We start from the raw sequence: 26,923 nt of genomic DNA, 5'->3' as shown, positions 1-26,923 counted from the left end.
GTCATTTAACTTTGTATAAGATTTCAATTTGATCCTTTAACTTTAAAAAACATACATTTGGTCCTTTAACCCTAAAATTATCAGGCTTTAATGATATTTTTTTGTAACAATATTGGATATTTTGAAAATTAAATTTAATATGTTAGTATTTGAGAATATTTTATTAACATTTAAGATCTTACTGTCATCATTTTTTAAAAAAATTTTATGGTTAAAGGACTAAAATTATACTTTTTAAAATTAAGGGACCAAATTGAAATTTTGTACAAAGTTAAAAGACTAAATATATACTTTAGCCAAAAATAAAAGAGATGAAAAAAGTGATGCATGATATCTTTAAAGTGTGTACTATATTTTTCTTTAGACTTAGTTCACCTCCACTTATTCCTATTTTATAGGGGGTAAGTTGGATTGCTCAATGAATTTTCTTTAAGATACAATGAAGACTCTTAAATATGAATTGCATTTTCAAGATTCAAGCCAAGACAACAATAATATTTACAAAGTGATAATTTGACTCTATCAATGTGTTTGATCATAGTGTGTTGGTGTTGTATTGTATCTTTCTCGTCTTTCCCAAATAGAATGATGGAGAGGGGCTTATATAGACTATGGAGTGATGTCTTAAAGAGATACCTCTTGGAGTAATACCTCTTCAATTAAAAGTTATAACCATATGTTGGTTCATAAACCAATATAATTTAAATAACTAAAGGATATTTAATATTCTTTTCATGAAGGGTTACACTTTTTAAATATGTAGGGTTGTCTTAAGAAAACAACACAACCTTTCACTAAGTGGTGGTTACTACTGCACCTTTTATTTATGCCTTTAGAAATCAAAATCCTACGTAGCTCTTCATATAAATATATATTAACTTGTATGAAGACACAACCCTCATATAAATATATTACTCCTCTGGTCCTTAATATAAGACCCATTTAATCAGTTTGATTAGATTGAAAAAGTTAGGTAAATTAGTTAGTTATAAAAAACATGACATGTTTTTCCTAAAATACCATAATCATCTTTCTTAATACCCCATTTTTCTCTTCTACTTGATTATGGTTGAGAGAGTATCCATAAAGGTAACTTAGAGAAAATTAATAAATATGGTAAATGGGTCTTATATTTAGAATCAAAACCAATTCAACAATTCGGTTGTATATTAAGGACCGGAGGAGTAATTTATATGAGAACATAACCCTTCATATAAATTTATTAATAAGTTTACATATGACTTTTCAAAAAATACATCTCTTCAGTTTAAACATATTCCAACAAAATGTTTGCTTTAATTCTAAATATAATGCTTCAATTTAATTTGTAAATTTTTTTCCTAAACCATCTCTATTTATTGACTTTGTTAAAGAGATTTTACATTAACAGTGGCAATTATTAAAAGGGTATTTTACCAATACAAGTATAGGCTTATGTTTCAGTTTGACACATGGGTTAGTTGTATATTTAAGCTGTGTCGTGGGCGAGGTTACAACTTACATGTACAAGTAAATGCAATTCTCAAATCCTGGGAATAAACCTGAAATATGAATTTACGCTTGTAGTAAAATATATATATTTATGTATTTGATTGTTTTGTATTGCTACTTATAAATTTAATTTAATTAATTTTGAAAATGATACTTATTTATATTTAATTATGTACTTATAAGAAGGTATTAATAATCTGAAAAAAAAAATACAGATCAGTTGTGAAATTTGAAAGAAAGCTGTAAATATGAGAAGGATCAGTTGGGGAAAAAATAAAAAATAAAGAAGTAATTTAACATTATAGTTATTCTTAATTAAATCAATATAAAAAGAAATTTAATATTGTAAATTTTTAATTAAAATTAATATACAATGTTAAGAATTATTGTCAAGTTTTAGAAAATTATCATTAAATTCTTAAAAATTATAGCTCAATTATGAAATTTGGAAGATAAAGTCAAAAATAAACAAAAACATGTTTGCACACATCAGTATATAAACCCTCTACATTTATCTCTCTTTTTAGAGACTTGAAATCAACATCCCCAGCAAGTGCAAATTGCAGAGCTAGAGAACATTGCAACTCTGTCTTGATAAACATTTATTGTTCAAAGAAGTCATCAAGACAATCAAAGAGCTCTAACTTTGATTGTGATCCCGACGAACGCAAGCTCCGGTCTCTGGATGCCTTCCCTGTCACCTGCGTGACTTTGCTCCTCAAAGATGAGGGCTTTGACTACTATCACTGCGACATTCTAATTTCTATCAACGTGAATCTTAAAAACATGTATGATATTCTAAAATGCATCAGTCTCAGTGACAAAGTCACCATTACGGTCAAGGATGATGGTGATACTACTTGATTTAGATTTGAACGCCCTACCTATATGTTTTAGGCTTGATTTGTTTTTTAATTTCTTGTTTAATAATTCTCTCTATTAGTAATATTAATCAATATTCTGTTCTAATTTTGATTAGAGTTGTTAAGCTTACAATTGTCACTTGGTATACATGTATTATATTCTAAACACTATATAAAGTGTACGAAAATGATTCAATAAAGAAAATGAGTTTCTAGTAAAATATATTTTTGAGTTATATATTTTAACATGATATCAGAGCTTATCACATCGTCAAAGCTCTAATTATCGATTAAAGTAATCTTTTAAAATATCAGCGTGATCTGTCTTCCTTGTAGATTAATAGATCACAAAAGCAAAGTCCACGTCTCTGATGCCATGCTAAAATTTTAGATAATTTTCAAACTTCAAATTATAAAAATAAACAAATTTGTAAAATATTAATTTGAAGGGAAAATTTTAGTGTCATTGCACGCTCATGTTTACATCAACAAAAGTTTCTCCACTGAAATATTAATTTGAAGCAAAAAGTAATCTTTTGGTTCTTTAAATTTTAACTCAGTTATGATCTAGTCCCTCAACTATAACTTGGTACGACTCAATTCCTGAACTTTTAACTCAGTTAAAATTCAGTTCCTAATTTTTTTTCTATTTAATAAATTAATCTTACATGATAAGAGAGATTGCTGACATATTAAGAAAATGCTGATGTGTGTTCCAAATGAGCTCCACATGGTTCCTAAAGCAAATCAGTGGTGTTCCTTAAACTCCTTAGTCTTCATTGATGAATCAACTCTACAGCTCCATCGAAACACACCTCCAGTTTATGACCACGAAACAATCTCATCACGAACTAAAGAAGAAATTCCTAACCTCCGGTTTCCTACCATTTCCAAGGACTAGGAGTGTGAAACCAAGACCCCTTCTAGACTCATATTAATAGTCATTGGTTGTGAGGCCTCTCTTTGTGCAATATGAAACAATTCACGGTCTCTTCCTCCCACTCCATCCTAGCAACTTTGTTGATTTTCTTTATTTTTTCCCCCAAATGAGGAGTTACTTTTCAGAGTAAGAGCATATTTTTCTGCAAGAAATGGGAAGAGATAAATAGGGAGGGAAGGAAAGAGAAATTCTGACAAGAACTTGAGAAGGGAGCGGAAATGAGGAAGAGAAGTGAGGGGGTTGAGAGATGGAGGAAGAAAGGAGGGATTTTAAATGAATATAGGTTTTGTGAAAGTACGGGTAAAGGTTAAAGAGACTATAGGGAGAGAAAAAGGGAAAAGAGGAGATGCTGATGGAGCTCACAGATGCTTGTGGCGATGTTTTGATGGAGCTGTAGAGTTAATTCATAGATAGGGACTGGGAAGTTTAAGGAACGCCAACGATTTGCTTTAGGAGCCATGTGGAGCTCATTTGGAACACACCGACATTTTCTTAATATGTCAGCAATCTCTTTTGTCATGTAAGATTAATTTATTAAATAGAAAACTATTAGGGACTGAGTTTTAATCGAGTTAAAAGTTTAGGGATCGAGTCATAATTGAGTTAAAAATTGAAGGACCAAAAGATTAATTTTTCTAATTTGAAATTAAACATAGAATACTACTTGTGAGGGAACACTCCTACCTTTCTTACAATGATTTTTTTTAGACATCAAATAGACAAAAAATTGAATGCAATCTCAAACTGTCAAATAAAGGGAAGTAACAAACCAATTTGACGAGGGATCATCGTCTTCTTCAATCTGATAGGCAAATGGATTCAACAAAGGTATATGGATGAGAAGCTAAAGAGAAAAGAAATTGCTAGTATCAAATACGAGAAGAAAGCTAATGGAAAGAAGTGGGGGATGAGCCATGAAACTCACTGTTTGGTTTAAGTAAATCTCTTCCCCCCCTTCTAACTTAACCAACCAGCCAAAACCAGAGAACAAAACCTTGCAACCTTGACCTTCATGAATCTTGACTCTATTTTACGATCAACATCATCATCTTCCTCCATTCTTCATCACCATCTCCATCTCCATCTACGTCACTCATCTCCTTCACTATAACTATTATCGACGACTTACGCCGTTCACCTCCAACATCACAGGCAGCTTTGGGGAACTAGACTCCATCTTCTTGATCATCGCCAATGACTAATGGGAAAGTAGAGAAATGAGGATTTATATCACCCTCTGGTGCTTGGGAAGAGGAATTTTGAATTTTGAATTTTGAATCCAAGAATAATGTAGATAGAGGCGGATTATGACAGCCTTAGGGAAGGGCAAAAGAAGGAGGGATCAGCATGAGTGGCGCTGGTAAAGACTGGAGGAGTGGAAAAGTTTTTTTTTTTTTTAAACAAATAGTTATAGGAGCTGGGGGGGAGAGAGAGGATATGGAATATTTATTTATTAAAAATAAATGAGTAATAAATGGGTAATTTAAAATTCGAATGGGAGAAGAGTGCCTTAGGGGGATGAAAAGGTTAAGAAGAGACTTGGTATACTTCGTGGCAATGCCGACACAAAACCATATGACTAATTAATGAATCATGTGGCTTACGGCTGAGTCCAAAGCTCTTTTGTTTTTTTTTTTTTGCCATTAAGCCGAAAATGCCTTGTGAACAAGATTTTGAGTTTGTAGCTATGAATGAGCCACGTACAAACATTGGCTTGAAATGATACATTGATTTTGGAAGGTTCCTCCCATCCCCTTCTTTACCATCATTTTGACTCCCCTCTAGCCCCATAAATAAAGTAAAATAAACAAAGGACACGTCAAATGCAATTCACGTGACTGGTTAAAAAAAAAAAAAGCAATTCACGTAAAAAGAAAAAAAGGAAACTAAAAACAACCAACCGCTTGCAAATATCAAATGTATAATTTCTCCAGGTTGGGAAAAGATGTATTTGCTTCATCTTTTATTTTAAGACTAAAATACACTAAACTTCTCTGAACTTAGCGTCACTTATATATTACTACCTCCGATCCTAATTTTAAGAGCCAATTGACTAATTTGAGGAGATTAAGAAAGTAAATTGAGTTAGTTATTTGTCCTAAATAGGTGTTGTCTTTTCTAAAATATTATTACTAATCAAATGTATTAACTAGAACTATCATTATTAGAAGGGCTACTTTGGAAAATATATATATAAACATGAGAGAATGATAGGAACCGGAACTAGGCACAACAATAAGCAGATAATGAAACAGTAAACGGGTTCCTGGAAATGAAGATATTACTCGAATATGATTAATCAATAGCAATCCTCCTACTCAGTGGGATATAGGAAGTTACACAAAATGTTTCACTCACACTCACAGCTCATACAATGGTCCTGACATTCGAGAGGTCAGCTCTCTCCTCACCATACACTCATGCAAAAACGTCTTACCCCCCCCCAAGCTACAACGGCTAAAAATACTTAAAAGTAAACAGCACAGTCTCCCAAAATACACAACCTAGTACACAGACCTAAAAGACATTAGAGTGTGCTACTTTCTCCAAAAAGGTAGGAAATAGAAGTCAACTCCCAGGTTGCTTAGAAAGGATTGTTGCCATTTGCTTGCTTCTGCCTCTGTCGCCTCTTATAGGTATTTTTAAATAGGTTGATCCTATCATTACCCGCCCCTAAAAGCTTCACCTTGTCCTCAAGGGGAAAAGCTGGAAACTGGGAAGCAAATAGAGTGGCATCCTCCCACGAATTCTCACAATCTGGAAGATCTTTCCACTTGACCAGCACTTCAACTTGACCATTTAAAAGTTTCCTAACCTTGCAGATATCTTGTGGCTGAACCTGTAATTCCATCTGCTCAGAAAGGAAGGAGGGAATCGTTGGGGTCACCACGGCTTGCTGGACTGATTTTTTTAGGTTGGAAACGTGAAAAACCGGATGCACTCGTGCGGTAGGAGGGAGTTCAAGGCGATAGGCCATTGCTCCGATTTTTTCCAGGATTTTGAAAGGGCCATAGAATCGTGGACTTAGCTTTTCATTCACCCGCTTTGCCAAAGTATGCAGTCTGTATGGCTTAATTCTCACATACACCTGCTCACCTACCTCAAACTGAACGTCCCTCCTGTGTTTGTCTGCTTGTCTCTTCATTTGTTCTCGTGCCTTAATCAGGTTCCCCTTGAGCAGATCGATGATAGCATTAGTCTTGGATTTGCTCCGTGACCGCATCAATAGTAGAAGACGCATCATGCAGCGTCAAGAAAGTGGGCGGGTCTCTTCCATAAACAGCTTTGAATGGTGTCATATTGGCAGCACTTTGGTATGTGGTGTTGTACCAATATTCTGCCCAAGGTAGCCACTTAGCCCACAGCTTAGGTTTGTCATTAGTAAAGCATCGTAAATAAGTTTCCAGCCCCCTATTAAGCACTTCTGTCTGGCCATCAGACTCTGGATGGTATGCAGAACTAAGGCAGAGCTGAGTGCCTACGAGTTTGAACATCTCAGTCCAGAAATGACTCACAAACACCCTATCCCGATCCGACACAATGGTTCTTGGAAAACCATGCAATTTAACAACTTCATGAATAAATAATTCAGCCACATCTTTAGCAGTAAAGGGGTGTGTGAGGGGTAGAAAGTGAGCATATTTTGTGAGTCTATCAACTATCACCAAAATAGTGTCATACCGTTTTGATTTAGGGAGACCAGTAATAAAATCCATGCTAATATCTTCCCATACCCCTTGCGGAATTGGAAGTGGCTGCAACAATCCTGCGGGAGTGAGAGCTTGGTATTTGTTCCTTTGGCACACTGCGCACTGAGCCACGTAAGCTTGAATATCTCTTTTCATTCCCTCCCAATACACAACACTGGCCAGCCGCTTGTAGGTCCTCAAATAGCCCGAATGGCCTCCGATAGGGGTATCATGGTATTCTTTGAGTAGTAGTGGGATCCGGCTAGAATCCTTGGGCAGCACTAGCCTGCCTTTATAGTGTAAACAACCTTTAACAAGGCTGTACCCTTCCACCTCACCTGGCTTAGTGATGAGTTGCTGTAGGATGCCACTTAATTTGGGATCGGCTTGGACTTCTTTCTCCCAATTTTCTAAATCTTCACATTGCCACAGCGAGAACCCCTTCATCTCTTTGATATCTTCCTAGCGTGAAAGTGCATCAGCAGCTCTGTTTTCCTTGCCTGGTTTGTAGAAGATTTCAAAACGGAATCCCAATAATTTGGAGACCCATTTTTGCTGATTTTCTTCCAGGACCCTCTGTTCCAGCAAATATTTTAATGCCTTCTGATCAGTTCTGATTACAAATTTCTGTCCCCATAGATAATGACGCCATTTCTTCACTGCCATCACAATAGCCATGAGTTCCCGCTCGTACACCGAGCATTGTTGTGCACGACTAGAGAGTTTCTGGCTGTAGTAAGCAATCGGTTGGCCCCTTTGCATTAACACCGCACCAATCCCAGTACCAGAGGCATCGGTCTCAAGCTCGAAAGATGCTGAAAAGTCCGGCATTGCCAACATCGGAAGTTGCGTCATTGCTGATTTTAAATTTTCAAATGCAGCTATGGCTTCTTGTGTCCAATGAAACACATCCTTCTTCAGTAGATCAGTGAGCGGGCGAGCAATCTTCCCATAATTCTTAACAAACCGCCTATAATACCCTGTCAGCCCTAGAAACCCTCTTAAAGACTTAATATTCTTGGGCACCGGCCATTTGATCATACTCTCAATCTTTGCAGGATCCGCTTGCACTCCCTCCTTTGATATAATATGGCCAAGATACTCAATCTTGGGCTGTACAAAACTGCACTTCTTGAGGTTAATCACCAACTGGTTTGCCTTTAGAATTAACAGCACGTGTTCTAGGTGTTTCAAGTGGGTATCAACATCACAGCTATAGATGAGTATATCATCAAAAAAAACCAGCACGAATTTTCGCAAATAGTCTCTAAATATATCGTTCATAAGTGACTGGAAGGTAGAGGGAGCATTGGTAAGACCGAAAGGCATCACCTTAAATTCATAATGGCCCTCATGAGTGCGAAAAGCGGTCTTGTGTTCGTCTCCTGTCTTGATGCGGATCTGGTGGTATCCTGACTTCAAATCCAGCTTTGAATATACTGTTGACCCCCTTAATTCATCTAATAGCTCATCAATGGCAGGGATGGGGAATTTGTCAGGCACGGTTATTTTGTTGAGGGCACGGTAATCAACGCAGAATTGCCAACTCCCGTCCTTCTTCTTAACCAGCAGCACCGGACTTGAATAGGGGCTGTTACTCAGCTGTATGATTCTAGCATTGAGCATGTCCTTCACCATAGCTTCAATGGTGTTCTTCTGTGTATGCGGATATCGGTAAGGTCTAATATTTGGTGGTTGCTCCCCTGGCTTGATTTCAATCGCATGGTCCTGCAGACGGTGAGGGGGTAGATCCCCGGAGGCTCTACACACCTCCGAATACTTGTCTAGCAGGCTCCGTATATCTGGTGGCAGCATTTGACACTCCCCTGCATCCACTTCCATTCCCTGGTACTCAATCAAAAATCCCTGGCCGTTTTTCTTCACTGATCTAAGTAGCGACTTTAATGAAGCCTGGGTGCGTGAAAGGGTCGGTTCTCCTTGCAAGCACACACGATTCTCTCTCTTGCCAATTTTCATGGTCAGCTGCCCCCAATTGACCTTGACCTCACCAAGCGATTTCAACCACTCCACTCCAAGCACCGCGTCCACCCCACTTAAAGGGAATGGGTAGAAAGTTTGGTCCACCTCCAACCCTTGCACGGTTAACTTTACATTTTTGCATCGCTTCTTCCGTCTAAGAGAATACCCATCTCCCACGGTAATAGAGTACTCTGAAATTTCATCCGTTTTCATATTGGTTTTGCTTAATAATTCTTCAGAGATGAAATTATGGGTTGCTCCACTGTCAATTAAGACTACAATCTCTTCCCCAGCCAGTCGGCCTCTGACCTTCATTGTATGATTGTTTTCGAACCCAGCCATGGAGTTGAGGGACAACTTCATCTGTGTCGAGCCTTCCCCACTCCCTTCGTCTCCATTTTCGTCCCCCAAAGCACCCTCATCTTCCTCTGGTTCCATCTCCAATACAATCAATTGTAAGTTTTTGTTTCTACAGCGATGACTGGGCCCATATTTATCTCCACACTTGAAGCAGAGTCCCAATTCCCTCCTTCGTGTGATTTCGGCATCAGGAAGCAGTCGCACTACTAGCGACTTTCGACTCCCCTGTCCGCGACTCATTTCTTTTTGCAGCTTCAGCGTTAACGAGTGATGCAGCAGAGGCAAATCCTCGCGTGGGCTCTGGAACATGAGTGACCCGTGAGAAGAAGGGTTGGGTGGCTGCAGTCTTCAGCCCACTTGAGACCCTCTGGACTCGGTTAACCCTATGGCCCAATTCCTTATCCATTATTCTGAATTTCTCTTCTACGCAAATTGCTTTCTCCATCAGGTCGCTGAGCATGGTCACCTCCGACATCTTCAGTTCCGCTCTAATTTCGGCCTTCAGTCCGTTAATGAAGGCTCCGATAAGGCATTCCTCAGATGCATCCTTCAGCAGCGCCGAGAGGCGCTCGAACTCTTCCACGTACTCGACTACCGTGGTCTCTTGCTTGGTCGCAAACAGCAGCTGATATTCCCCCCCTCTATGCGACGAATGAAATCGTTTCAGTAGCTCGTGCTTGAAGTCAGACCAACTCCGTACCGGGTACCTTGTCTCTCTCCATTGGTACCAGTTCAACGCCTTCCCCTCCAGGCACACCACCGCTGCCGCCAACCGTTCCTCCTCATGGATGGCATTGACTTGGAAGTAGCACTCAACGCGGAAGAACCATCCAACCGGGTCCTCGCCAGTGAAGATAGGTAACTCGAGTTTCCTGTATCTTGTCGAGTCCCTTTCACCGCCATGACTGTCAGCCTCCTCTTCCGTTCGTAGCGGGGTTTTCTTAACAGTTTGTGATTCGGCCGTTTTCTGCATCTGTTCCAGAGTTGCATCCATTCTCAGGATCATCTCTCTGAAAAGCGCCATGTCCCTTAGCAGACCCCCGAACTTCTCCTGCATCTCTGCCCGCAGTTCTTGCACACCCGGCGCCTCCTTTTCTGCCATACTCTTACCAAGCACCGATAGATCTCACCGCTTTGATACCAAATGATAGGAACCGGAACTAGACACAACAATAAGCAGATAATGAAACAGTAAACGGGTTCCTAGAAATGAAGATATTACTCGAATATGATTAATCAATAGCAATCCTCCTACTCAGTGGGATATAGGAAGTTACACAAAATGTTTCACTCACACTCACAGCTCATACAATGGTCCTGACATTCGAGAGGTCAGCTCTCTCCTCACCATACACTCATGCAAAAACGTCTTACCCCCCCCAAGCTACAACGGCTAAAAATACTTAAAAGTAAACAGCACAGTCTCCCAAAATACACAACCTAGTACACAGACCTAAAAGACATTAGAGTGTGCTACTTTCTCCAAAAAGGTAGGAAATAGAAGTCAACTCCCAGGTTGCTTAGAAAGGATTGTTGCCATTTGCTTGCTTCTGCCTCTGTCGCCTCTTATAGGTATTTTTAAATAGGTTGATCCTATCAGAGACAAAGTGGATTGGAGTCTTATATTTATGATCAAAATAAAACTCAAATATAGTCTTATATTAAGGAACGGAGGTAGTATTTCCTTAATTTTAAAAGTTTAAATTAAAGACTTTGATATTTCATGTTTTGATTATCAAGTCCCTTACTATTAAAATTGCCGTTAAAGTTAACTGTTTTTTTTTTTTAAGTTAACAGTTTTTTAATGTCACAATGTTTACATTTTTTTATTATACAACATTTCATTAAAAAAAAAATTTGATATTTCACATGTAATTTTAAGCATTTTATGCTTTTATTTATTTGAAAAAGACATAGTCTAATACATTTTGAACATTTTTTTAAGCGTCTTATTTTAAGCATAAAAATATATAAAATTACATATTAAATATCAAATATTATTTTTTTAAAATACAATGGTATATAACAAAAAATATAAAAAATATTTCAAGCATGGTTTGGGAGATAAGGAAAGCAGGTTTCATGAGCGAATTCGACGTAATCTCTATCAGAAACATATCATTGAACAGTGAATATACCTGCAGGGGAACCAAATTGTTCGTTCACCCCGGAGCGGAGAAGGAGGAGGTGATCTATCTGGTGATCGCAAACAGGCAAGAGGATTCTTTTCGCAGGTGAGTAAAGAAAAACAATGTTTCCAAAAAGATCTCTAAGTGTTTCCACTCCGACCACATGATTTCTTCTTTTTTGGCCCTTTTATTCTCTGCTTCTTGCTTTTCTGCTTTGGAGGTACTTCGTCTGCATCATCATTTTCTCCCCCAGAAGGGCTTTCACTTGGAGAATCATCATCCTTATCAGAACCGAGTACCAAGTTCTCCACCACATCTTCATCAGTTGCTGTCTGTTTTTGCTGCTTCATCTTCTTTTTCTTTGTTTCTGTAGGATTTCTTACCCTGCACGCAAAGCAATTCTGAGACCAAAGTACAAGGCACACCAAAATTCTTGAAATACATAAATGCTTGTTAATGCAGCCGCGTTCATTAGTCTGTAAATCCATTGTGCTAAGTGTTCAGCAAGCTCTTCAACTACAGAAGAAACGCATGCCTCTTGAAATGCTCTAGTCTTCAGGCTTAGCTTGCTAACCTGATACATTAGAGATCTCAAAAGTTAGATGGAGATGACAAGGATGAGACTGAGAGGGGAAAAAATGTTCAACCAAAACATGGTGTTCATAAAAATTTGACTAGCTTGAAGAATTTCATAAATGAAGTATCATAAGACTCGTCATACAGTGCCTAAAAGTTCGAAGAATCATATGTAACAGTGTGCTTTCGATCTTTGCTTATGTAGAGAAACAATGTGCCATAAAATCCCAGGCTCATAAACCCCAAAAAGTTCAAATGTATGAAGCATTTTCCCCCAGGATGATTTCATTTAAGCAAATACCCCAAAGTCAAACGACCATAAAAAATGTGCCACTTTGGGAAGCAATTTTGCATAAACGTCGTCATTTTAAGAGAACATACCACTCTGGGAAGTCTGCCTTACAGGTTAACAACTTAGGCTCCCATGCCTTAAGTGATTGCTTGATGAAGGGACCATTTCGATCAGAAGAAAATCTGTTGAGGACGAAATTGAAAGTAACCTTTGAGGAACTGGATCATTGATTTACTTGCAAATTAAAACATATGCATTTGGACTTCACAGAACCAGTGCGATGATTTTGATTGGTTATGCGAAAGAATACTAGAAAGAACATTGAGTAGAGACAAACAGTGCTTAGCTCATAATGTATTTTTCCTGAAGAGGGTAGGAAAAGCAGCCGAAAACAAGGAAGAATATTTAGGCTGGGGTAGAGTAAGGGTCCGTTTGGTACAAGGAATTGGAGAAATGGAAGGAAGGAAGAGGAAAAAAAATTTTAACAAGCTCAACTTGAAAAATTGAAGAAGTATGGCTAAAACCTTTTAATTAAATTTTATTATTATTTTATCTTGTCTCTTCTCTTTATTAAAATTTTAAAACCTTACTTCTCCAAAGCTCATTAAAAATGACATCATTTCATTTTATGCCAACATATAATATAATATTAGAATATACTCCTCCGATCTTTAATATAGGACCTAATTCTTGAGTTAGTTTTGGTCCTAAATATAAGACCCATTTATCATATTTATCAATTTTCTTTAAATTACCCCTATGATACTCCCTCAACCATAATCAAGTAGAAGAGAGGGGGTATTAAGAAAGATGATTATGGTGTTTTAGGACAAATGTGTCACTTTTTTTTATAATTAACTAATTTACCTAACTTTCTTAATCTAATCAAATTAGTTAAATGGGTCTTATAATAAGGACAGAAAGAGTATCATTTTTTTATTTTGTTGGCCAAGTTTTTTTATTTAATAGTAATTTAAAAATAACTTATAACTGACTCAGGTTAGATATAGGAGCCCCCATTTGACCAAAAAAAAAAGAAGATATAGGAGCCCCCATTGCCTAAGCAAGTCATTAAATGCAAATTTACCAAGCTTTGCATAATAATTTACCACTCGAGATTGCAAAATGTTTTTTGGTGAGTCCGAGATTGCAAATTTAACAGTGACAATGGGAATAATTTGATAATTACAATTTATTTATTTATTTTTGTTTTTCGATATGATTGACTCCTTCATAGTAGTTTCAAAAATTTGTAGTTTTCCATAAATAATTGCTAAGTTTTGTACTTTAGCATAATTTTCTCAACTTTATTGCGATTTTTTTTAATAATATTTGAGTCAGTTAATGCATTTTTAAATTCAGTTAATAATTTATAATAATTATGATGTCACTATATGGTGTTATTACAATTCCCACAGCAAGCGCCACAAGCCATGAAACTAACATTAAAAATATGAAAAATAGAACAGAAGGGGAAGGCACAAAGGCCGGCGGATGCCATACTCAAAACGACAGTGGGTACAACGAACGAAGTCTCGAAGTCTCAACATTAGACGGAGGCGCACACAGATAAGAGGCTGACCGCTAATCAAGGTGGGTGAGTTCGCGTCACTGATTCTCTTCACTCTTTCTGGGATTTCTAGGGTTTTCTTTGTGTCTACTCTATAAATCCAACTTCCATTCTGTTTGGTTTTTGAGAAAAGCTTACAATGGAAAAAGGTCTGTTGCGTGGATTGCATGTTCATGTTCCCCATTTATGTCCTTTAGTTTTGTTTTCTTTGAATCTGCTCCGCAATAGGTTGGTGGTAAGGTTCTGAATTGCTCTCCAGTATTTTGATTAAGTCGTTCATGGGATACTATTACTCGCTATTTTAGTGCTCTCTTCTCCTTTCGTTCAATCTATTTACTCCTGATTCGTTATTTCTGGTTCTCTTCGAGCATTAACAGCGCAATTGTTCGAATTTTGTTTTCTCACTAATTTAAATTGAAATTGATGTTACTATTAGCCGTGAAAATATTTACCAACTTCTTTCCGGACGTCTCCTGGAGTTTTTATTTGTTAGTGTATCCTCGATTGCTGGGGAAGAAACTTCAAGATTCTAAATTTTTCATATTCCATGATTATTTGCTTAAGACGTAGCCACATGGCTTAGACTTCGCAATTGTCTGTAAATTTGTGTTGCGGAAAAGGATTAAAATGCAATTGGGATATGCATTCTTGCAGCTATATTTGTTGATTTGGTGCTTATTGTTAAGTTCATTGATTCATAAATTATGCTTGCGATCACTTCTTTCTATTCTATTATCTTCTTGGCATCCTTCTGCGTACGAATAAATCTGTTTGTTTGTGGGCTCTTTAGTATAATTTTGGGTTAATGCATATGTGGCATGTGACATTATCGTGCTCATATAATTTGCAAAATTGTCATTTCAGGTTTCAGCTTGCAACTTTATATGTGTAACCAATTGACGGTAGGCATATATTGTCTATCAAACTAGTTTGTAATCAGAAGTTTTATGTCTGCACTGGGCTTTCAATATGAGTGGTGCGCCTAAGAGACCTCATGAAGAGGCTGTTCATTCGTCATCAAAGCACTCGCATGATGATTCGGGTTCATATTCTAAATTACCTTCATCTGTTTCAAATGAGTACCATGTCCCTTATGATTTAGGTCAGGATTCGAGGCTGACAAAGACACCCCGTATAGAATCTCGTGATGCAGACAGAAGATCTCCTCTCCACTCAATATATCGGATCCCTTCTTCAACTGAGTTACATGGAGATCATCCTGGAAGCGCTGAAAACAGGATGGAATCAAGGGATTCCAAGGAAGTTAGAGATCCACGGGTTGAAAACCGTGACATAAAGACTGAGAAGAAGGAATTGCATGGTGAGGCAAGGAGGGATTCTCAGAGTTCTAAAAGTGATAAGGATCTACGTGTTGAGGGAAGAGGAGATGACAACAAGGATATCAGATATGATCGAGACAGTCATAATGATTCAAAGGGTGACATTAAGACAGAGAAGGATGGTTACGGTGCAGTAAGTAGCCACTTGAATTGGAAAGAATCTAAAGAATACCATAGGGGAAAGAGATATTCAGAGTCCCCCGGTGGGAATTTGGACTCCTGGCATATGTCACGTGGAAATTCACAAGGTCCTCTCGAGGTTGGGAAGGACGGTTCAACAGCTGAAGAGAGAGATTATATGGAAGCTCATGAGGCGGTTGGAGAGAACAAAGTTGACCCAAAAGGTGAAGATAAATTTAAAGAGAAAGATAGAAAAAGGAAGGATGTGAAGCATCGGGATTGGGGGGAGAGGGAAAAAGAAAGAAGTGAACGTAGAAGCAGTACACCTGTAATCAATACGAGTGGTGACAACAAAGAATCTTCCAAAGAAGATAGAGATTGAAAGGTGGGATAGAGAGAGGAGAGATCTTCCTAAAGATAGGGAAAATTTGAAGGAGAGGGAAAAGGACCATGTTAAGAGGGAATCATGGAATGGAGTGGAGAAACAGGCTTCACATATTGAGAAGGAAACTGGTGATGGATCAGTTAGAATGACAGAGCAAGAAAATGCTGTACCAGAGCAGAAGAAACAGAAAGATTTTGAAAGCTGGAAAAATGTTGATAGGGAGGCTAGAGAAAGGAGGAAAGAAAGGGATAATGATTTAGAAGGAGATAGACCTGAGAAGCGTATTAGGTGCCCTGACAAGGAATCAGATGATGGATGTGCTGATGGGGAGGGAGCAACAGAAAAGGAAAGAGAAGTCTACAATTATAGTGTTCAGCAGCGTAAGAGGATGCAACGATCAAGGGGGAGTCCTCAGGTGGCTAATCGTGAACCTCGATTTAGATCCCGTACGCAGGACAATGAAGGGTAATTTTCCCCTTATCTTGCATTTTTATCATTTGGAAACTTTATTATAAGTATCTTTTTCGTTTCCAAAATCATGTAGATGCTTCCATATTGATTTTAATTTATGTAATATGTTACTTGTATAAGCTGAAGCTTCAAAATCCTGGAAAAAGTTGTGAATGATATGATTTTTTTTTTTAATTTGGCAGTCCTTTTTTTTTTATTTCTTATTTTCAATTGGGAGGACAGTAATCTCTTTTAAAAATAATCTTCGCAATGTGGCACAGTAGCATTCAACAACTGATATGAAAGGTCTTTTTGCATTTGCAAGTTGATAATAGAGAAAATAAAACTGTTTGAGTTATAAGCAGGCATTGCACCATTTATATAATTCTTGCACTAATATATTTGAAACACAAGTTTACCTGACTAAAAACCTTCTTATGGGTTATGTTATTATGCCATCTTATATCTTGGGCCTTTGGAGGACCAGGCTTATGCTTTGGAGTTCATGTATAATTATTTCTGTATTTTTATTGTTTTGAGAGTTCTTTGGTGTTTATATTTTACATTTTTAAATAAAAAAGGAAATTTATTGATGGTAAGATATATTGCTGCATTAATTTTTGTTTCTAATCTGAAGAACCAGTTTTGGAAGAAAATGGACCATATTTAATTTGCATTTACTACTTTCTATTGACTATTGATTCATAGACAGAATGAAGCCTTGGTATATTGCACAAGCTTCGGTTGATCTTTCTTTCTTCCTTCCATACGCTTTGGACTTTGAAGTACCTTATCTTTAATTTTGGGTGGTACACAAGTTGATTATTGTACACGTTGATTGAATTACACTTTTTTCTGTACAGAAATAATTTCGTAGACTGAGTCTTTCCTGTAGTTTGTTTGATAATTACTATATGGTTTGTTTATTTTGCAGGTCTCAAGGTATGCTGTCAAATTTGGCTCACTTGCTTGAAGTTTTCTGGCTTGTCATAGACTAATGAATATGTGCCTTCATGAAATAACTTTTGTTGATCAGAAATTCTCTAGTTGGTACACTGTTGCATTCAACTTTGAGGAACAGTAACTTGTTCAAAATTAGTTTCTTTTTGAACTTTATCGTGTGTTACCATGTGATGGTAAACTTTTTGTGCTTATTAATGAAAAAGGCTGCATGCCTTTTTCAAGACTATGCTTTGCATGTCCTCTATATTTAGGTTTCTGCTATTTCAGGGAAAGTAGAAGTATCATCTGTTGTTTATAAAGTTGGTGAATGCATGCAAGAGCTGACAAAGTTGTGGAAGGAATTTGGATCACCTCAAATGGAAAAAACTGGTGAAAGCACTAATAATGGTCCAACCCTTGAAATTCGGATACCAGCTGAGCATGTTACTGCTACTAACCGCCAAGTAAGATAATAATGCTTTGTATTATTGTTGACTTTTTATTTTTGGGAAGGGGAGAATTGATGGCAGTCTTCCCCATACATCGAACGCTTGTCATACTTGGTGCTGCCAAGAAGTTTTTCTTTTGTTTTTTGTCCTTTTTTGCCATTGATATGTTAGCTTTGTGAAATGTGGTTGTATCATCTAAGTTTGGATGTATTAGTTATATGCTATAAGACGATGTTAGGATTATGACTTATAGTTGTTGAGTAGTGATATTTTTATTCCTATCAAGCTATTTCACGTCTTTTCCCTCCCCTTGTTTGCTTTCTATTTGTTGATGTTTTTCAACCCCCCTTTTCCCCAAAACTAAAAAGCTGTCCCTTCTGATTTTACCACCTAGCCAATGTGACTTATGATGTTATAAATGAAAGCTAATGTACTTGCTGTAGTTGGTTACGGCAAGTTTGTTAAGCATTATGTTTTGAATTATGTAAAATATGGTTGAATGGGAACTTTTAAGTATTATATAATTCAGAACTGGAAAAGAAGGAAATTTTCTTACGTCACTCTTAGAGCCTAGAGAGAAGAAAGTTGGTTTAAAGACCTTTTATATCACTTACTTGTCCAACACCCCCCCCCAAAAAAAAAAAAAAAACCCAACCTCTTTTCTTTTACTTCCTTTTTGAGTTGGAGACGAAGGGAGGAGATGCTATTGTTGAGCTGATGAACTTATCCAGGGAGATGGAAGTCTTTTATTTGTCGTTTCTGTTTGGTTACTATATAATTGAAATAACGATGGGATAAAATTTTAATGCACGTTTTTCTGATTATGTTTACCATGTCTTATGTTTAATTGATATGTTCAGGTTAGAGGAGGCCAGCTATGGGGGACTGATGTGTACACGTATGACTCAGATCTTGTTGCTGGTATGTATTGTTTAGAATATAAAGGTGCCATCTTCTGGTTGCTTGTTCCAGGAGGCTTCATGTTTTGGAATTGAAACTAGTACTGATGTTGCAATTTTGTTGCACAGTTCTCATGCATACAGGTTACTGTCGACCAACAGCTTCTCCACCTCCTGCTGCAATACAAGAGCTGTCTGCTGTCATTCGGGTGCTGCCTCCTCAGGATTGTATGTCCATATGGCCCTATCGTCCTTGACATAAAACTTCTTGATATGAAGGGTCTGAAAGATTTCCAGGGGACAGTTGCCATGTTTTCTGACCATACTTTGGTTATATTATTAATGTCATTGGTGATTTTTAAATCCCTCTATGGTCTGGAAGAAAGAGATGAGAATAAGTTTATGTTATTATATCATTGCTTGCTTATATGGTGAATATTAGATATATTCTGGTTGACTTTTGGTTTCGCCATTGAGTACCTTATGAAGGTGTTCTGTTTAATTGTCTAGAATGTTCAATTCATCAAAAATGACGATGAAAATATTAAGTTAAACTTAACTATAATAAGCTGCTTATAGCTATTGCCCTCATCTTTTTTCCCAGTATGGATTTACAGAGGAATATTAGACCTCTTTTAGCTAATTTTTTCTCTGATGTATATTTTTAACCATTTGTATGTGTATTCTAGCCTTCTAAGAGAATCACTTGATTTTTTCCCCCCCTGTAAATTCATTATTCAACAAAAGGAGGAGGGAAGTATTAATTTATTAAATTTGTTAAACGAACGAAAACTTGGCAGCCTACTGTGGATTTGGATCAAGAATGATTTTTTTTTTTTTGGGTCTGGAGAAATCAAAGAAGAAAGCTATTAGGAACAGTGAAGATATAAGTACTAAGAAGCAACAAAGGAGTGGAAGATTTGGAAATTTTGCCCTTATGTAGAGACTGAAATATGAACAATATGTTTTGAGGGTTGATCTTGCTGATTGGAGATTTTGTAATTACAAATTGTGTGAACTAAAGAAAGGTTGGGAGAGAAGGATGAACGGACAAGAAAAGGAAGAATAAGATTGATACCTTTTGGGCTGAGGTCTTTATCTTTACGGTAGATTTGTAAGGTTTTAATGAAAAATTTTGATGACATCAAATCTAATACTAAATTTAATAATAGGAATAGGAAGAATTGGGAACATGCAATTTTCCATGAGGTTTAGACATGGTCTTGAAATTTAAAGTGGAAGGGTTGGCTCTTCTCAACTAAGAGGTACTTAAATGTGCCAATAATAAAGGAACTTCTTGTATCTCACATAATTACGACTACTGCTGCAAGTTTATTGGAACTTTGTTATTTATGTAACCGAATGCATTGCTTTAAGACTTTTCTCTGTCTGTCTATGATTTTTTAGGGGCAAATTAGCCACATTCCTGCCTATCTCCTTCCTTTTATCTATTGTGGTTATGGATATTGCTGTTTCCATTAGAGCTTTATTTGGATAATGTAAATATTTTGGCTTCATAAACAATGTTAGGTTATATTTCTACCTTGAGAAACAATGTTCGCTCTCGCGCTTGGGGTGCTGCAATTGGTTGTAGTTATCGAGTCGAGCGGTGCTGCATTGTGAAGGTACTGACAAATTACTGTAAACTTTTGTCATATTTCACAATTTTTTCCCTCAAGTTATGTGATCTCACATGCGAATTTGCTTCTACATTTACGTTATTTAATTTAGTTTGTAAGAAATATATCATCCTTATTATCTCGTACTTCCACTTGTCTAATTTTTAGAGCTGCAGACTACTTCATATTTTAATTTTTTGCTCACATTTTATATTGATTTGTCTGATTGAGGACGTAATTTTTGAAGGGTCTGTTCTTGCTAGGAATGGTTGTTCACGCTTCTCTACACCTGTGTTTTGGCACAAGCATGTGCATGTACATATTTATAATCATGTCATTGGTTTGGTCAGGCAATTCTCAATCTTTAGAATTTGATGGTGATTTTAACTGTGTTTATTTCACTGGTTTGCAGAAAGGAGGTGGAACTATTGATCTTGAACCATGCCTTACACATACGTCAACAGTTGAACCTACCCTTGCTCCATTGGCTGTTGAGCGGACAATGACCACTAGGGCTGCAGCTTCGGTTTGTCCCTCTTCTAATTCAAACCTTTTGCTTTTAGAAAACTATTTTAGACTTATTACTACTAGTTCCATTTGTGTTTTCTGCTGGATATGAGTTGACTCTGAAATTGTTTATCTTTTACTTGACACTATTTGTGTGTTGCAACTGTATTTCTTGATTTTTTGACTGTCACCTCCTTATATTCTCCTTTTAATTTTATTTATTGGTTGATTTTATGGTTGCTGAATTTGTGGGGTTTAAGGTGGTCATTATGATTTTAAACGTTAATTCCTATGTACGTAAAGCTTTGTCCATTTTAATCAATAAAAACATTAGAGCCCCGTAGCTGCAGATTCTCTTGTTTGTCTCTTCACCAAAAGCATCGAACAGTTTGTTTTGTGCTGTTTCATTTCAATCTATGGGACACTTAGTTTTCTTCTTTATCTTTTTTCAAGCCTGTCTACTATGTTTTGGTCAAAAATATAGATTGTCTGCTTTGATCATATCACGCTTGACATTTTCCTGACTGATAACAGCCAATAAAATATTTGTGATTCTGATTAGACATTTCCATCTTATCCGATGGACTCCGTGTTCTGCAGAATGCATTGCGTCAGCAAAGATTTGTTCGAGAGGTTACCATACAGTACAACCTCTGCAATGAGCCTTGGTATGTTGTCTTGAGTCTCCAATCTTTCTGTGCTTTTCTAATATTTTGCTATTTCAAAAGGCGTTATAATTTTTTCAAAACTTTTTTTTTTTACTCATCTAAATTCTGCTGATACTCATCAGGATCAAGTACAGTATAAGCATTGTAGCTGACAAGGGTCTGAAGAAGTCCCTCTATACATCTGCTCGTTTGAAGAAGGGAGAAGTTTTGTATTTGGAGACCCATTCGCGGAGGTATATTTTGCTTTGCAGTTCCTGTCCTAGATGAGCGATTCCTAATTTCCTATAGGTCTGATTGCTTTTATTTAAATTTTAAACATGAGTGATTGCCTAGATGGTGCATGCAACAAGAATGTGCTTATGTTGTGGAATCAAAGAGAATCGTTGTCCCCCCTTTTTTTTGGGGCCCGGTGAAAGTAGATGTTTGAGGCATTGAACAAAATTTTAGCGCTTTCAGTCTTGCTCTAAGTTATAATTTAGTTATTTTATAAGAAAGTAACTGTCTAGTTTACAGAATTCAGAGTCCTTGGTGGTAATCCTGAAAGGCTTACGGTCTGTTTTCTCCTGGAAGTCTGAGATTTTAAAGTCAAAGACTCATCCTGTGGATCTTCCCCCTAATTATTAGTCAATTCCTTGTAGATATGAGCTTTGCTTTACTGGAGAGAAAATGGTCAAAACACCAGCATTGCAATCACATGACGCAGACATTGAAAAGTCTCAAAATCACCACTCTCATTCTGCAAATGGTGATAAATCTGACAGTGATAACGTCATGATTGATGTATTTCGATGGTCTCGTTGTAAGAAGCCTCTGCCACAGAAAGCAATGCGAACGATTGGGATCCCTTTGCCCCTTGAATATGTGGAGGTACTTCCAAATCACGTATTTCATTCGTTTCACTTGCCTATGAATAACCTCTGTTGAATTCTCCTCTCAATGTAAGAAACTCCTATACAATTTTTTGGAAGTTTGCTGATGCCTCTACTGATTTAATTTCTTTAGTTGGTACGCAGTATGCTTGCTCTGTTATTCCTATTACCAGCTTATTGTTAAACTTGGTTTTCATGTTGTCCAATTTTAGTAACTCGTGATATTGGTAGTTGAGACGAACTCTTGAGCCTCTCGTGTGTCCCAAAAAATTTTTCCTCTATTTTCCAGTTTCAAGTATATGTAACTCCTTGCCCTTGTTTTAACATTGCAACTTGGTTATTTTGCTCTGTGATTTTAGGTATTGGAGGAGAATTTGGACTGGGAAGACCTACAGTGGTCACAGACTGGTGTCTGGGTTGCAGGAAAGGAATATACACTTGCACGGGTGCATTTCTTGTCCATGCATTAGTCCATAGTTTTTCCCTATTTTTTTTTTTTTAAACCTTCAAGTGGGGTGGGAAAATGGGGTAATGTTATATACTATATCACATACAAATTTTTATGTATCTACAACTCTATGCTGTTGTAATTTATAGGGCATAGGAGAATTACTTGCTGTATTTTTTCTTCTTTGTATTTATTTCTGGTTATTCTTGCGTATGGGCCATTATTGCTGGCATTTTAATTTGTCCTATTATTCGTGGGTTGAAATAATAACAAGTTAAATTTTGGGCATGGTCAAGATAGATAGTGACGAGATGAAAAGCTCTTTAGCACCAATTTTTTTTTTTAAAAAAAATACAAAGCATCGATGTTTGTTTTAGGTCAGACTGGGTTAGCATAAGAGGTGCGTGTTTATTGGATTGTTTGAGATAATCTTTCTTTTGCAATGATTTCTTGTAAAACATTAAATTTTACTTGAGGGGTTTTTTACACAAGTCAAAACAAAACTCTCAAATACATATATTGTAAAACAATTTTCAAAAAGTTAATTCAAACACTTAATTTCCTGATACAAATGAAGCTGCTAGTTTCATTTTAGACCTTGATGTTACGTGCAAAATTGTGCATATTCTCATTTTCATATCTCCACATTCTTGACTCCCTTTATGCACAAGAACTTGTGAAGAAAATATTACATGTGATTATTGTAAAAAGTAAGACGCAAAGAATAATTTCACCAGAAAACACAAAATGGAAAAATAACTAGGCGTTGGATGTACATTTTTATGGCCCGGATGCATGATGTTTGTATTGGTCCTTTTTTTTAAAAATATTTGTCCATTTAGCTGTGGCAGAGCAGAAGGGCGAGAACAAGGCCCAACTTAGATCCCCATCACTGATGCTTGGAGGGATCATTCATCATACCTAAGAAAAAGAAAAGACATAAACATTTGTTATTTTTTAAATACACGATTGTATTACTATAAAAGATCTCTTACATATCTATGCAGGCGCGCGAGTAACTGCTACTTTGAATTTGTTACCCCCCCCCCCCTCTCAGAGTGTGATATTTAATTTCTTTTCACTAAAAGATACTTCTATTTAAAATAGAAAGTTAAAACAAGTGACATTTGCAGTATTTGTCATAGTACAATTGAAAATAATCCCTATCACCCCATCAAAGAATTGACAATAATAAACCTGCCTGGAACAGTTTATAAATAATTTTTAATAGTGATTTAAAAACACGAAACAAGTATATAAAAAGAATTTTGTCTTTAAACCCTCTCAAACAGGTCCAATAGCTTATGTTTTTTAACAACCAAACTAAATTACAATTGGCCCATTCCCTAGAATGATGTCAAATATCCAGCTCTGGTTGCTTACAAAGCTCTCACCATAGTAGATCCTATTTATCAAAAAGAGCAAAAATAAAAAGCACTAGATCCCTATTCTCCCAAGTGTGGTTCCTCATCACGGCTTTAAGATCGCCGTAACATGGACACCATGCATTACATATCTAACCAAATAGAAATTTAATGCGAGTGCCCCCTGAAGTTAACTTACTGATAGCATGAGTCTGATGCATCAAACTCGCCTGATATTAACCGCCACACCCCCCCCCCCCAAAAAAAAAAAAACACCCATTACATTTCTATTGTGACTAAAAAAGGGCTTGATTAAGTTAGACGGCCTTCCACAACAAACCCAAAAGTTTGAGTTATCAGTCACGTTACTTCTGGTGCTCCCAAAGAGTCACCACTCATTCCATTTATTCAAGAAGTCATCCCACATGGCTGTAGCCATTGAATCCCTTATGGAGAATGCAAGTTGCTCTTCCATTGAAGAAATCAATTGAACACCAGGAAGTTCATCAACATCTGACATCTCATCCACTGGTGCTTCTCCGACAGTGCTAAACAGCCAATCATTTCTTTCATGCTGGCGTATGAAGTTATGCAGAACACATGCAGCTATCACAATGTCCCTCTGAACTTGAAAAGAATATTGTGGAGCAAGCTTGAGAATAGGAAATCTGGTTTTTAACACATTAAATGACCTCGCTATGGCATTTCTCAGACAACAGTGCCTGTGATTGAATAGCTCCTTTGCATTTCTGGGTAATTGATTAGCACCTCTGTACTCATAATGATGGTACCGAACCCCTTGAAAAGGAGCAATAAAGCCTCCCATATTAGAGTATTCCATATCAACAAGGTAATATTTTCCTGTAATAGTTTCAAAGAAAATAGTTCAGAGATGGTACCTACTTAAAACGTATGTTATAAGGAATCATACGACTACCAAACCTTCAGGAACTTGGGGGAAATTCTGATCTGGGTCATCAAGAACTGCCCTTAACACACGCGAATCAGTAACAGATCCTTCCCAACCAGGATAAATGAATATGAATTGGAGGTCAAATGTGCAAGCTGCCAGCACATTTTGAGATAGTAAACCTTTCTTATTACGAAATCGAGACTGGTCTTTGGCCGGGACATGTGCAGGAATATGCATGCCATCAATTACTCCAATACAATCCTGAATTAAAAGGCACGTGCAATGTAACATAGGAAAAACTTGAACAGAGAATATAGAAGATGAAGATTAGTTATCAAACAAACCTTGAAATATGGATAAAATCTGTGGCTACTGAGAATTTCTGAAGATGTGGTGGTGTCATGAGGTTGCAAGAATTCACGTGACAAGGACTTAATAGCCTTCAACACATTGTTAAAATGTCGGCTAATGGTTTCACCAGAGTGCTGAAACCGCTCTTGAATCACTCTATTGCGTTCATTATGACCAATGATGTTTAAGAATATTGTCAACTGCTCCTCTATCATCACACCAGCAGTGTCACGCAACAAGGATCTTTGTCGGAGAATGTCACACAACTTGTGGAAAACATGCTTGTCCATTCGCAACATTTCCCGACTGAAGTCATCATGCGCATTCAGCATTTCAGTCATAAATCCACATCTTCTAGGTGATAAACTACGGTGAGGTTGTTTGGTTATACAGTTATAATAATAGTAGCCGGCAGCTGCTGCAACTAGCTCCATCTCATTCAATTCTAAGTCAATGTCATCCACGCTGATTGATGCATCTGAAAAGATAAACCTCAAGGATGCGAATGGCTCAAGATAATAAATTTCTAGTATATCAATTTAATGACTTTACAAAGTTTCCCAACCAACGTATAAAAGGATATGTCAAACAACGTTTCAACTAAAAACTGCTATTTTAGCATTCAAAATATCATATTGTTAAAACTAGAAAAAGATGTAGGCATTACCCACAAATCAAATTGATCACTACCATAACTTTTTGGCACTACACTTCATTTTACAAAAGTATAGGATCGAATTTAATAAAAGAGCCAGTTTTCCAAACATTTCAAAAAGAGGAAGCACCACACTTGCCCTGCAACCACAACAATCTTTTCTCACTCTTAAGAGAGATAAAAATCTCTCGAGCAATAGGCTTCTCAAATAAATCCAAAGCAAGAAAGTAGATCCGTTCATCAACACCTTGCATCTCATCCAATATTTTGATGCATTTGCTTATAGAGAATCGGTCCTCATTCTTCATAATTGCATTTGCTCTCATCTTTGAAACAGCTGCTATTTCCAGCATGGCGTCCACTATAGCATCCCCAGTAGCTTTGCGACTTCTCTTCCGACGACCGGAACTTGATGGCACACCAGCCTGACGCTTGTGTCCATCTAACATATGCACATCATCCCCAGAGCCCGAAGATGCATCCTCCTCCCCAAAATTCATAGGCACTGTATGATCAGTATATATGCCTTAGATGGCAATGCATAATAAATTAGACTTCCACCTCCTAATAAAAACAGTGAAAGACTGATAATCTAAACCCAACAAAGAATTTAAACAACACAAAGCACACCAAGATAACAGAAATAATCAAACCATATAGCAGGTTAAATGGATGAACTCAATAGGCATGCAACCCTAAAACATGGCAGGACCACCTACACTTCCTAATGAAAACATTCTTCATCCTTTTTATTTTCTTTTGCTTTTTTGTTAATAGAAGCTTATTGGAGAAGGAAGAATATCTAATAATTATTAGACCATCATTGATAGACTAACTAAATCAGCACCTAAACCCAATCTTCAGAGAACTATCCGGTTCCTTCTCGATCAGTTACAACGCCAAACAATGCTTCAAAACGGATGAAAAAATTCAAGCGCAGCCGGAACATCCACTTTATCAAGCCCTCAACCCAAATGTTCCTAAAAGGAAGAAAAAACCACCAAAAAGGCTCAAATCCTTTTTTTTTTTAAATAATAATAAGCTTGGGAGTTAA

General features: G+C 36.9%; 1 protein-coding gene and 1 pseudogene across 1 annotated transcript; one reads left to right on the top strand and one right to left on the bottom strand.

Annotated features, from left to right (window-relative positions):
- Positions 1-13,954: 13,954 nt before the first annotated feature.
- Positions 13,955-22,874, top strand: LOC114749012 (peptidyl-prolyl cis-trans isomerase G-like; annotated as a pseudogene).
- Positions 22,875-23,873: 999 nt separating this feature from the next.
- LOC114749011 (uncharacterized) lies at positions 23,874-26,374 on the bottom strand. The gene is made up of 4 exons (XM_028937477.1): positions 26,117-26,374; positions 25,208-25,692; positions 24,893-25,124; positions 23,874-24,811 (listed from the first exon to the last, which is right to left on the bottom strand). Exons 1-4 carry the CDS (start codon positions 26,367-26,369, stop codon positions 24,339-24,341), a joined length of 1,443 nt encoding a protein of 480 aa, XP_028793310.1. The 5' UTR covers positions 26,370-26,374; the 3' UTR covers positions 23,874-24,338.
- Between the last annotated feature and the right edge of the window lie 549 nt (positions 26,375-26,923).

This window comes from Neltuma alba, unplaced genomic scaffold (assembly GCF_004799145.2).
Source record: "Neltuma alba isolate B1F8T4 unplaced genomic scaffold, ASM479914v2 tig00005904_pilon, whole genome shotgun sequence".
Classification (NCBI taxonomy): domain Eukaryota; kingdom Viridiplantae; phylum Streptophyta; class Magnoliopsida; order Fabales; family Fabaceae; genus Neltuma; species Neltuma alba.
The sequence above is the reverse complement of the archived record's forward strand: the minus strand, read 5'-3'. Positions and strand labels throughout refer to the sequence as shown.